Source organism: Aegilops tauschii, chromosome 3 (genome assembly GCF_002575655.3).
Source record: "Aegilops tauschii subsp. strangulata cultivar AL8/78 chromosome 3, Aet v6.0, whole genome shotgun sequence".
Taxonomy (NCBI): domain Eukaryota; kingdom Viridiplantae; phylum Streptophyta; class Magnoliopsida; order Poales; family Poaceae; genus Aegilops; species Aegilops tauschii.
In genome coordinates, this window is record NC_053037.3 from 30967083 (window position 1) to 30980223 (window position 13141).

The window sequence follows — 13141 nt, forward strand, 5'->3', positions numbered from 1 at the left end:
AAGTAAATAGGTTAGAAAAATATCCCAGAATATGATTCTTCATCTCCGTGTCTTTTACTCAAACCCCATTATCATCAAGCAATTTTTTTATCTGATTTCTCTTCTTTCTAGCTGTTGCGGCGTTATGGAAAAAAGAAGTATTACGGTGACCATGCAATAACCAGTTTGCTCGACCCCGTTGTAGCCAGTGTATCTCCTCTTATTCCAATAAATTTTCAATCAATACAATAATCTCCTTTTGACTTGCAAGAGAGTTAGCATTCACAGGCCCTCTCCGTGGTTTTTCTAAATCTTTTTTTAGTTTATTGATTCTTTTTTCGGACCCTTGAGGATATCACGATCCCAAGTGTGCAAATCTGCATGTACCGCTCTTGTACGATCAGCGCGAGACGGCCCTATGCCCAACATCTTCGCTTTTTCCCAAGCTGTACGTACAACTTCCGTAACCGTCTCTTCTTTCAGCCATCGAGCTTCAAATTGTTTCCTTCGACTTTTTGAGCGGCCAAAAGTATTATTGTCAAAATATTCCGTGTCTAAAATAATAGGGCGATGGTCTGAGTGTACATGTTCTTCGTTTATAACCGCCGCTCGAGGGAATTTATTCGCCGAATCCACATTACAGACTGCTCGATCCAGTCTTTCCCTGATTTCGCCCCTCCTCCATGTAAATAAATCACCCATACATCCCATATCTGCTAGTCCACATTCCCCCAAACAATTTCGAAAATCTCTCATCATCACATTTGGTCTCGCATTCCCTCCCTCTTTCTCTGATGGGAGCAAAATTTCATTAAAATCTCCTAAAACTACCCATGGGTGATCGCCTTTTTTATACAAGTTTCGAATATCATCCCATGATAGAGCACGGTCACTCCAGTTGGGGTGCCCATAAAACCCCGTAAAACGCCATTGTACAGTATTCCCATTCATAAAAAGAACATCAATAAAATTATTAGACACATACTTCAACTCAACTTTATTCATATTCTGATAAAACAAGACAAGGCCACCCGCCCGGCCATCGCTCTCAACTACAAACATTGAATCGAAATTTAAAACTCGACGAAGCTCATCGGCTTTACATTTATTTAAGTGAGATTCTGAAAGGAAAATTAGCTCTGCTTTGGTACGCTCATGTAGTCCAAGAGCTCGCGAACCGCCGTGGGAGAGAGCATCCCACGGCAGTTCCATCCGATGATTCTCATTTGGCCCGGCGTACCTCCTCTTCGGAGGCCGCCGATGCGCCATCATCTCCAATTGACTCCCTTCTCTGCTGCCCCGGAGCCTCTTCTTTCTCCTCAACTTCTTTTGATACGTGAGTAACCACCCCATTTCCATCTCTCACAGCTTCCACTCTACCCGTACATACACGCTTAGAAGATACATTTATGTCCCCATACAGAATATGCTCATAGCTATCCATGGTTTTCTCAAAAGAGAAATCTAGCTCACTACCAGTTGCTGGAGCTTCATAGAGGCTTCTTTTTTTACCTATAATGTTCTTGCGTGCTTCCTCTGAACTCCCAACTCCTCCTCCCTTCTTTCCTTTTCTGCCCTTTCCTTTTGTCTTTCCCTGCATGGAGTTCTTTGTAGCATTGAAAGTGTAAATAGGGGTGTCAGTGGTATTTTTTGGAGCAAGTCTTGCAGCGACAGCCCCCGACAACGCCTCCAACACCCCCGGGCGAAAGAGGAGTTGATCACCCCACTGCAGAGCCTCCCTACCCTCCTGGCCGACCGGGTTAGGCTGGTACGCAACCATAGCCGCAACAAACCTGATTGGGGAAGTAAAATTCCCCTGATGCAACATGTCCTGGCCCGCCTGGTCAGTTAAAGCAGCCGTGGTGGTGGCCGCTCCCCCCACCAGCGCTTGGCCCTCCTGACCTTCGCTAGTAGGGGGTGCAGGGGCGTACAGTGATGCATTCTGGTCCACTTGACCATGATCACCACCCCACATGGAGTGTAGGGACGCTACAGGAAAACGACCCTCCTGGCCAACCTGCAGCGCCCCCTTGGTGTGCTCCCTTCTGGCCGCCAGTCCTTGGCCCTCCTGGCCAAGGGTAGTGCGCTCGAGTGGCCCGTGATCCAGGTCCACCTGACCCGAGGCAGCTCCTACGGGCACCAGCAGAGAAGGTCCCCCGGCCCTCCTGGCCGAGCGAGTGGCCTCCCTGGACTGGACCTCCAGTCGCCAGGAAAGACGATGCAGCATCTTTCTCTTTTACAGTGAGATCACTCACAGCTTTGGTTACTTTGACCACCATACCTTCAGTAGCCTTTGAAATGTTTTTGTTACTATAGCCCGAGTACACAAGAGCTCTTCTACTAGCTGTATTAGTAGGCCTCTACACTGAGGTTTTTTGCAAAAACAGCTACTCTACTCTCTTTAGGAATCCTACAGAACCTCTCCGACATATGGCCTACAAGCCCACAAGACTCACAATATGATGGCAACTTTTCATAACGAACATCAAAGTGACGTTTTTCTTTGCTGCCTAGTGGAGTGAATTCTACTCTACTCTTGATTGGCTCATGTAGCGGGACTTTCACGCGAACACGCAAATACTTTTCTACTATCATGTGATTCTGGTGTGAGACGGTTATCACTTCCCCAATTTGGCCCCCTACCCACATCTTCAGTTTTAAGCTCAAACGGTAGGTCACGAACCTGGGCCCAAATAGCCATGGTTCCAAGATCCACCTTCGCTGGGTTACCCTTGCCGTCGAACTCGGCGAAGACGATCCCATCACACTTATGGTGCCACGGCTGGGCCTTCAACACAAAGCGTCTGTCCACGTCGGCGGAGAAGTTCAGGATGAACCTCCAGTCGTCGCTGTCCACCTCCTGGACGGTGACCTCGCCTTTCAGCCTCCAAGCCGACGAAGCACGAAGGTCATCGACAAGGACCTACGGGTGAACTTGGAATGGCGACAGAAGTCGCCCTACCACCAAGAAACCCCTCACAGCCCTCCTGGTGTCCTCCATATCGATGACCAGCAGTGAGTCATCCCCACAGGGCCGCCTGGGCTCCTTCATCCTCTCGCCCCCAGGTGAGGTAGCCAGAGCAAGAGAACCGCTCCCCATGGTCGCCGGCACACTCCCCGATCCCTGACCCATCTCCATCTCCGCCTCCCCCTTCCTCTCCATCTCCATCTCTTCCTTACACACTAATACAGCTCGTACAGGGAAGAAACTCAAGAGGAAACCCCTCACCCCTCTGTAGTTGATATAGTATACCCCCTCTCCCAGAATCGCCACCAACTGGACGAAAATTGTACACTTAACAAAAATTAAAGGATCATAAATGGGCAGTTTCCAAAATAAAATCCCACTAATTTCTCTATTTTCCTTTATTGTACAGATAGGACTCCTTCCCTGATTTCTCTCTTCCTCATCCATATCTCCCACCGAATAGATTTCTCTATAATCCTGAACAATAGTACTAGTTTCCATACTACTAGCACCCAAAATCGGACCCCCTGTCAAGTTGGATGACCTACTTCGCTAGTTTGAGAATTCGCATAGATGCCTTGGTTCCTTGTCAATACGGATCAAACAGTGATGAGCGGACTAATGAAACAGGGGAAATACACGCTCCATTCAGCTACCCACAGTTTCTTCAGAGACTAAACATGAGCGGCGTCACGAGTGGAATGTCGAGCGCGACGATAACCATCCAGTATTTTTCAGACACAACCCATGCATGCCTTCAGGGTCAAGGACCTGGAACTGCGGGTGCGGCGTCACACAGTTTCTTCTGTTTTAGATAAAAAAGAGTATCAGTTTCAGTTAAATTTACTCATAAGATGCTGGTTTTGAGTTGGGGATCGGTGCGCTCTTTGAACAGAAATCAAATGCCGTTGTTATTCATTTTAGAAAATTGATTACGTTTACAGATTGTTGTACTACAATTCTAATTCTTCAACCGAGTTTCAAATACTTCTTCCAGCTCTGGATGTTTACCTCGTTGATTCAGCATTGCCATTCCATCCCTCCTAATCAGTTTGTTGTCCTGCAATCCTTTTCGCTCTACTTCATATCTTGACAAATGCCTTGTGAATTTTCCAGAGTATGCCTAACAGTACAATCAAATAACCAGTCATTATTATCCTTTGCATCGGGCACAATAACACGTATGTCGCGTAACCACGGTGCATGGAGAGCTGTGAAGATATATTGTCATCATGAACACCACTAGCCAACACAAGCAAAATCATCATTCCCATGCTTCAGGTGGTCTTATTCTGAAGGCTGGCTGAACTGTGTGAAGCAGAGCCCCATTCTAACACGCCAATCCAGAGGCCTTCATAACTTGACATCATTAAGGACTAAGGAGGCTAAAGCAATAGAGCATACCCAAGGATTAGCACGGTAATTTAATAGTGAGTGAGGGCTTGCATGTGTCAGCAAACCCATGAAGAAGATACTTTGGTAAGAAACAATGCATGCAGATGTTATGTTTTGAAATTTTAAACTGGCATCATTATCCAACCATACATGCATGCAGCAACACCTGTGGTCATAATGCATTTGCGAAATGTGCCCTGGATCAATCTCACACCACCCCAGCTGATAACTTCAGTTTACACACGACTGAAAAAATGACAATGACTACTTACTGCATGACGCCATTTAATCAGACAATCACCTGATGGGAACAAATAAGGGGCGTCATGCACCTGAGGTAAATTCACTTCTTTCCTCGAGTAAAACCAGACTACTGACTGTACTCTATTTAATCAGACAAGAAAGCAGGTGGTAGTAGCAGCACAATACAAGTCCATAAAATAGAGGGCACACAGTAATACACACCTGCTGTTACCTGCTTTCTTGCCTGATTAAATAGGGTGTGTATTAGTGTAGCAGTTGTGTGCCCTGTATGGCTTCAGTTTACAGATAACTAAGGAAGAAAATTTGTATTGCATGATGAAAACAAATAAGCAAGTGTGTCATGCACCTGAAGAAGATTCACTTGCTTCTTCAAGTAAAACCAGATTATCTCTGTTTAATCAGACTGCATAAACTGAAAAAAAGAAAAATGCTACTGCATAAACAGTTTCTTCAAGCAAATGTGTCATGCCAGCAGGTAGAAGTCTCATGCTATGCTACCATAATAATACGAGTCAGCAACCACAAGCATAGTAATTAATCAGAGAACAGACCATAGCAGATTAATCAACACAGAAATGCTTTCAAACAGCATATTAAAAGTCACAGTCAATACACAACCAAACAAACAGTTGCCTGGTGCATCAGTCATAGTTGAACAGGCGCTATATATAGCTAATCCGATGCAGATGCATAGCATAAGGCATAGTTGGACACCTTACATATATAACTAAACACGATGCCGAAATACTACTATAGGAACTTCAACAAGCTAGTACCAAGCAGTTCTTAAAAGATTCGTTCCGTGTCAGGCTCTCCATTCAGCCCCACTTGTGTGAACGCAACCTCTGGTTCGTCCCTTTGAAATTCCCTGTCAACACCCGCAAGCATCTCCACGTTGTAAGAATATTGGGAAGCGTTAAACCCTTTGCTCGGGCCGCGTTGTATTTATATTGGCGATGCCGTGGATTACAAGAAGGAATCGATCTTCCAGAGAAGGTCGGTAAAGAACAGAAGAAGAGATAGAGAAGAGATACAAGTTTAAACAGAAGAGTCCTCTCTCTATCCAATTCTATCTCTACAATTATTCCAACACTCCCCCTCAATCTAAACCTACAGAACGCCAAGGTTGAGATTGAACTTGAATTCATCCAGCCTTCTCATAGTGAGAGGTTTTGTAAAGCCATCAGCCAGTTGATCACCAGTGGGTATAAACTTGATATCAAGCAGCTTCCGAGCTACTCTTTCTCTGACAAAATGGAAATGAACCTCAATATGTTTAGTCCGTGCATGGAAGACAGGATTAGCTGAAAGATAGGTTGCACCAATATTATCACACCATAACCTTGCAGCTTGTGGAGTCTTAATACCGAGCTCATAAAGCAAAGTTTGAATCCACATGACTTCGGCAGTGGCATTTGCTAGAGCCTTATACTCTGCTTCAGGACTTGACCTTGAAACTGTAGCCTGTTTCCTTGCACTCCATGATATAAGATTTGTTCCCAGAAAAACAGCAAATCCACCTGTAGACCTCCTATCATCAGAACATCCTGCCCAGTCTGCATCTGAGTAAGCAGTCACAAGCATAGACGAAGACTTGACAATTCTAAGTCCAAGTCCTTCTGAGAACTTTAGATACCTCACAATTCTTTTAACCGCAGTCCAATGAGTAGTAGTAGGTGCATGCAAATATTGACACACTTTATTTACGGAGTAAGAAATATCAGGACGTGTAAGAGTCAAATATTGTAATGCACCGACAACACTTCTGTATTTTGTTGCATCCTCAGGTCCAAGTGCTTCTCCACTATCAATTGTGAGTTTCTCTGAAGTTGAGATTGGTGTACTTACAGGTTTACAGTTTTCCAGCCCTACTCTCCTGAGTATATCATGAGCATATTTCTCCTGTGAAAGAAGTATACCATCTTTTATCTGTTTGACCTCTATGCCAAGGAAATAATGAAGATCTCCTAGATCCTTAAGAGCAAACTCCATCTTTAAATCCTTAAGCAAACAAGTGGTAGCATCTGAACTTGAACTAGCAACAATAATGTCATCAACATATACTAGAACATAGATAATGACATGTCCTTTTTGATAGAAAAACAATGAGGTATCCGCCTTAGATGGTGTAAACCCAAGTTGTTGTAACTGAGTGCTCAATCTTGAGTACCAGGCTCTTGGGGCCTGTTTCAGACCATATAAAGCCTTATCTAACTTGCAAACAAAATGAGGTGAGCTTTTGTTCTCATAACCTGGTGGTTGCCGCATAAAAACCTCTTCTTCCAGAACACCATGAAGAAACGCGTTCTGAACATCTAGCTGCCTTAAGCTCCAACCTTTGGAAACCGCAACAGATAGCACAAGTCGAATAATAGCTGCTTTAACAACAGGACTGAAAGTATCATCATAGTCAATACCAAATCTCTGCTTGAAACCTTTTGCAACTAACCTTGCCTTATACCTGTCTATGCTTCCATCAGATTTCCTTTTAATTTTGTATACCCACTTGCAATCTATGACATTTATGCCTTTTGTTGGTGGTACTGGGTGCCAAGTTTTGTTTTTCATAAGTGCTTCATATTCAACATCCATGGCCTTTTTCCACTCCTTACTAGCAAGTGCATCATGCAAATGAGTTGGTTCACCCATACTAGTGAGAAAGGCACGTTTAATTTTATCATACCTTATAGTGCCATCAGTGTATTCCTTCTTCTTAACAATACCGGACCGAGACCTCGTGTGTCGAAGTAGAATACCTGGTGCAACAGAATCCTCAGCCGAATTGACAGCCGCAGAAGATCCGGCCGGATCCGCTGTACCAGACTGATCTGGATCCACCGCGTCAGATCGCTCCAGATCCGAGACGGCAGAAAACTCCCGCGCGATCAGCGCTCCAGTAGACCCCCATCGTGTATCGCCCTCGCTAATTGTCTCCTCGGACGCGCGGGGCGAGACGTTGGCGCTGGGCCCCGCGCCTGTCTCCTGGTCGGCCACCAGCCCATCAGCCGCGCGCGTGGCGCTCGGGGAGCCGCACCGACCCGTGCTAGCTCGGCTCAAAGGGCCCACGCTGCCTGGGCTGTCGGCGGCTGGCGCATGCGACACGGAGGGAATCACCTTGGATCGCGCACCTGACAGCCTGACGCGAGGATTTTCCTCGGATCCCGTTCTGCTGCTGCCCAAATCCACCTGGGATCCCGTGACAACGTTGGCTGCATCCTTCTGCATGAAATCACGCCCTGAAGCTGCACTTTTATCATCAAAAATCATATTTTCTTTGGAATTAGTCACATGATCAGTACTATTTAACTCACCCCCGTGATCTGGACTAGACATATACTCCGGAAGAAGTGCAATTTCTGCACGAAGGAGGGCTCCAGCATTTGGATGAAGCTTTTCAAAAGGGAATATTGTTTCATCAAATATAACATCACGAGAAATATAGATTCGTCCAGTGGAAATTTCAAGACACTTGTAGCCTTTGTGAAGATTACTATAACCAAGAAACACACATTGAGTAGAGCGAAACTCAAGTTTGTGATGAATATACGGACGAAGATTAGGGTAACAAGCACACCCAAAGATTCTCAAAGAATTGTAGTCTGGTTTTTGATGAAACAATTTTTCCAAGGGGGTAATATGTCCAATCACTTTGCTAGGAAGACGGTTTATAAGATAAGTGGCAGCAATAAAGGCTTCATCCCAATATTTCAAGGGCATGGATGCATGAGCTAGAAGGGATAAACCTACTTCGACAATGTGGCGATGTTTACGCTCGGCGGAGCCATTCTGCTGATGAGCATGAGGGCAAGAGACATGATGACTAATACCAATATCACGAAAGAAAGAGTTGAGTTTCTCATACTCTCCTCCCCAGTCACTTTGGACTGCAATAATCTTTCTGTTAAACTGACGCTCAACAAGTTTCTGAAATTCTTGGAAGATGGAAAGAACTTCAGATTTAGACTTGAGCAAATATATCCAGGTGAATTTGCTAAAGTCATCAATAAAACTAACATAATATTTTTTTCTTCCAAAAGAATCTCTTGCATGACCCCATACATCACTAAAAATAAGTTCCAAAGGAGCACGAGGCACACTATTTGACTTAGGATAAGGGAGTTGGTGACTCTTTGCACACTGACAAGCATCACAAACAGACTCAATATTTTGACTAGATGACAATGGAAGATTGCCTTTATTCACTACTTGCTTGACGATGACCGAAGAAGGATGTCCTAATCGTTGATGCCATCTTGCCAAGGAGGGCTTGACGGCGGAGTAGACTTGACGACGACGCTTTTGACTAAGTGCTCCGGATGTGATGGGATACAAGCCTCCAATGCATCTACCGTGATGAATGAGCTCCCTCGTTGCCCGATCCTTGATGAGAAAATATGTTGGATGAGTTTCAAAAACAACATTATTATCGGCAGATAAACGAGACATAGATGCAAGGTTTTTATCGGCTTGTGGGACATGAAGGACATCTTTTAGAACAAGATCACGTTTAAGAGTAGGGGAATTAATAGATGCTTGACCAATGTGACAAATATCCATACCTCCACCGCTTGCGGTGTGAATTTGATCGTTGCCGAAGTATCTCTCCCTCATGGAGAGTTTTTCAAGCTCGTTGGTGACATGATCAGTGGCCCCCGAGTCGGCGTACCAGACCGTGCCATCTCCTCCTTGCTCCCTGATTGCAGCAGCGGCATGACGAGCATCAGGGATAAAGTCTTCATCGTAACGGTGCCAACAGTCCATGACCTCATGACCTGGTTTTTTGCATAATTGGCACCGAACACGATTGCTTGAGGAAGGACCAGAGGAGGCGTGATTGTTGCTGAAGCTGCCCCCTCCAGAACGAGCAGGAGCGTTGGTGTTGGTGTAGCCGCTCCCGCCTGGTCGCGCACCAGAGCCGTTGCCGCGGCCTCGCCCACCGCCGCTACGGTTTCTTCCCTGGTGATCGCGCCCACGGCCAGTGCCGCGGCCACGCGAGGCGGCATTGGCTGAAGACTGGCGCATATTCATCCCATGGAGAAGATTGAGCCGCGCGTCAAAGCTGAGAAGTTGGGTGTACAGCTCCTGTACAGACACAGGTTCAACCCGTGCAGCGAGGGCCGACACAACTGGGTTGTAGTCGAGGTCGAGGCCGGCCAGGACTTGAGAGACAATCTCGCCTCTGGACATGGGAGCTCCGGTGCAGGCGATCTCATCCGTGAGCATCTTGATCTTGGCCAAATATTCTGCCATAGACATGTTCCCCTTCTTGAGGTTTGTGAGTTCCATCCGCGTGTTGATCGCTTGTGCTTCGGTTTGAGCAGCAAACATGGCTTGGATCGCCGCCCAAACCTCTGCTGGTGTCTGCAAAGTAACCACCTGTGCAAGAATCTCGCGAGACAAAGAACCCATCAGAAAGCCCTAAACCTGCTGCCGCTCTACATACCAGAGAACGCAGGCGGAGTTGGCGATCTGCTCCTCCTTCCCATCCTTGGTGATGGTGAGGGTTTCCGGTGGCGCCTGGCTCGCCGGCTCAAGGTGGTGGCCCATCTGTGCGCCCTTGATTTGGGGCAGCACGATGGCCTTCCACATGAGGTAATTGTTCCTCATCAGCTTCTCCTGGGGGGGTGATCCGAGGGATGTGGCAAAGGATGGGGTGGACGAGGAGGAAGGGGCGAAGGTGGAGGCGGATGCAAGGGACGTGGCGAGGGCACTCATAGTGCTGGCGTTGGTGGAGGCGGTAGTCATGGCGATAGGTTGAAGAATAGCTTGGCTAGATGCGATCTCCTGTCGATCTTAGGAAGAAGTCGCTCTGATTACCATGTAAGAATATTGGGAAGCGTTAAACCCTTTGCTCGGGCCGCGTTGTATTTATATTGGCGATGCCGTGGATTACAAGAAGGAATCGATCTTCCAGAGAAGGTCGGTAAAGAACAGAAGAAGAGATAGAGAAGAGATACAAGTTTAAACAGAAGAGTCCTCTCTCTATCCAATTTTATCTCTACAATTATTCCAACACACGTCCGAAGCAAGACGGGACCAAGCAACACAGATCTCCACCTCGGCACCGAGGAGGCAACACCGACCACGATCTATGTTGCATTCTTGGGCTTCGAAGCAGACCTGAGCTTTTGCAGGGAGAACGCCGGGTGGTGCATAGGCCTGTATTTCAACTTCCAGCTGTCCGCTTGGTTCTACAGAAACAACTTGCCTTGACAGATAAAGGTATCCATCTGAATGCGCAGGTCTTCTTCCATCTTTTGAATCAAGCAGCAAGATTTCCCCAGACGAAGGCTGAGCAACATACTTGATTTCACCATCACTGTCCTCCATAAGTTCCCGTGATGCTGGGGAGCAAGCAACCCGAACACCATGTCCAAAAGGCCACGCCCCATTGTCTTTGACGACACGTACGCCAATGATGGTGGCCTGGACCGAACCTAGAAATCGCTCCAAGCGTAACTCCATCGCACAGAAGCAGTTCTGAAAGCAGATGGTGGATACACCAATACGGCATCGGGTTTGGCGGTATGTATCTGTGATCATCTCGAGACTTGACGCTGCCTTTCACCATAAGCTGGACCTCATAATTAACATAGTCCTCAAACAAAACAGCGCGAGACGGGCCGATCAGGCGCAAATAAGGATCCTGCGTGCACAAGCATCATCATATCAGCCACCGCATTAATTAATAATCAACAAGGGAGGACGCAGGCAGACAGGCAAGAAGATCCCCAAAAGAAAATGGAGAGCAAATTAATACACCAGCAACCGTACATTTTGAGTAAGTTTTTGGGAGTTGCTCCTATCGCAAAAGAAGATAAGGTTGTGGTTGTAGTCCACGCCATCACGGGCAGCGACCACACCATACACGGACAATGGAAATTTGAAGCCGCCTTTCACCTCTGTAAGCTTGACGGAGAGATCTGCACGGCAGGTTCTATGCCAGCGCCCCATGGGATGCGCCCACAGGTGCCAAGTGTGTAAACTGCATGGAACTCACTGTCGCTGCACCCAAGTAAATCAGATGTCAGAAATCTAACATGAACCGAGTAAATCCCCTATTCCCTTGTTAAGGAAGGACAACCGTCGAATGTAAACTAGTTAAATTAAACAAGAGTGAGAAAACAAAGCCACATGGTTAATTACTACTCACTCTTGTTAAGGAAGTGGCCGCTGCGTCGGCTAAACGCAGTCTCCCAGCCACGACGGAAGGACTCAAACTTGAGCTCCTCGGTAGACATCACCCTCTTCTCCTTGGCTAATTGTGCCTCTGATTTGCCTCTGTCTACCTCATCGTCGTCAACACAATCAGTGTCAGCTCCATCATGGCCATCACCGTTTATGGACACTTTTGCCGTTGTGTTGGTGGAAATGGGATCAGGTTTCTCTGATACATCGGTATCTTGGGCATCTGCCTCCATCACTGCCTCTGCATCAATCTCCGAAATTGGTGTGGAGCCGGTGATCCTCTGGGCCTCCTCCTCCTCCATGGCTGGCTTGCCACACTCCATCTTATCCTCTTCCTCGTCGTCACCAGAACCATCAGCACCATCATCATCATCTGAAATTGGATCTGCTCCGAATGTCGAACTCAGATCACTGAGACCATTCATATGCTTCCCCGAGGGGTCCGACAGATCAGAGATCGCGGGGGAGGTGTGGGCAGTTCCGGCGGTTATCCCCAGCCGCTTGCGCAAGACCTTGATACGATTGTCGAGAAAACCAAGCCCCTTCTGCGTGCCCAGACTACGGTAGGAGTTGGAACAATCGAACCTCTCCTTCTCGGGCGTGCTCTTCTCCTTCTTCTTCTTGTTCTTCTTCATCAGCAGCGTATTGCGGAGGTCCGTGAAGAACTCGAGCTCATCAGCAAGGTCAGCTTGATTCTTCTTGCGACGAGGCTGATTCCGCTGCACGACCTTCTCTTCCATCTGCATCTCCAACTCACGAGGCGTCCGCACCTCCTCTTTTGCCGGGCTGCCACCCGCCATCGCTCGCCTTTTTGTGGTTCCCTCGCCGCCGGCCGCACCCCGCCGGCGCCGCCTGGATTTTCACGAAAGAGGGATTTTGAACTTTTCGTTTCTCTCTCCGACCCGGCCCGGCCCGGACAAATAGATCGAGAGCACCGGGATGATAGGTTGTTATTAGTACTCTATAGGCCCGTAAGGGTTTCTTTTTCCTCTCTTTTTTTTTAAAATATTTTTGCACCCTTAAATAAACGGAAATGATAAATTTTGAACTTTTGATGGCAAAAAAGTTTTCAATGCCAAGTTTAATGACGCGAGGATGACAGGTTTAGTTGCAAAAAATACACACCCCGAACGTTCAGCCTTCCGATTTGTTCCTCCCAGCAATTGGATAGGTCAACGCACAAACGTCGTTCTTGTTCGAATTGCGCCAATCAGCCCTTTGATTTGATCTCGTCTAGCAGTAGCAAGGCAACAACATGCATTCGCTGCAAGCATCACGACAACTGTCAGCAAACGCTACATCGCAGCACCAGGAGCAGCCGCCTAGCGCTTCATCACAGCACCGGTA

General features: G+C 47.0%; 2 protein-coding genes across 2 annotated transcripts; both read right to left on the reverse strand.

Annotated features, from left to right (window-relative positions):
- Positions 1-5716: 5716 nt before the first annotated feature.
- Positions 5717-10351, reverse strand: LOC141042664 (uncharacterized). Its single transcript, XM_073511529.1, has 5 exons — positions 10031-10351; positions 9166-9982; positions 8354-8426; positions 6995-8096; positions 5717-6724 (listed from the first exon to the last, which is right to left on the reverse strand). Exons 1-5 carry the CDS (start codon positions 10349-10351, stop codon positions 5717-5719), a joined length of 3321 nt encoding a protein of 1106 aa, XP_073367630.1.
- Positions 10352-11397: 1046 nt separating this feature from the next.
- LOC120975308 (uncharacterized) lies at positions 11398-12792 on the reverse strand. The gene is made up of 2 exons (XM_040401921.3): positions 11760-12792; positions 11398-11611 (listed from the first exon to the last, which is right to left on the reverse strand). The coding sequence occupies exons 1-2, from the start codon at positions 12592-12594 to the stop codon at positions 11544-11546; spliced, it is 903 nt and encodes a 300-aa protein (XP_040257855.2). The 5' UTR covers positions 12595-12792; the 3' UTR covers positions 11398-11543.
- Between the last annotated feature and the right edge of the window lie 349 nt (positions 12793-13141).

What these genes read in the sequence shown, in the direction of transcription:
- LOC141042664 (XM_073511529.1), bottom strand. Translation starts at nt 10,351, where the DNA reads ATGACTACCGCCTCCACCAACGCCAGCACTATGAGTGCCCTCGCCACG. An exon ending in AACATCGCCACATTGTCGAA is followed by an intron (nt 8,097 to 8,353) that starts GTAGGTTTATCC and finishes TCTTGGTTATAG; the next exon opens with TAATCTTCACAAAGGCTACA. An exon ending in ATGATGATACTTTCAGTCCT is followed by an intron (nt 6,725 to 6,994) that starts GTTGTTAAAGCA and finishes ACACCATCTAAG; the next exon opens with GCGGATACCTCATTGTTTTT.
- LOC120975308 (XM_040401921.3), bottom strand. Translation starts at nt 12,594, where the DNA reads ATGGCGGGTGGCAGCCCGGCAAAAGAGGAGGTGCGGACGCCTCGTGAG. An exon ending in CGGCCACTTCCTTAACAAGA is followed by an intron (nt 11,612 to 11,759) that starts GTGAGTAGTAAT and finishes ACTTGGGTGCAG; the next exon opens with CGACAGTGAGTTCCATGCAG.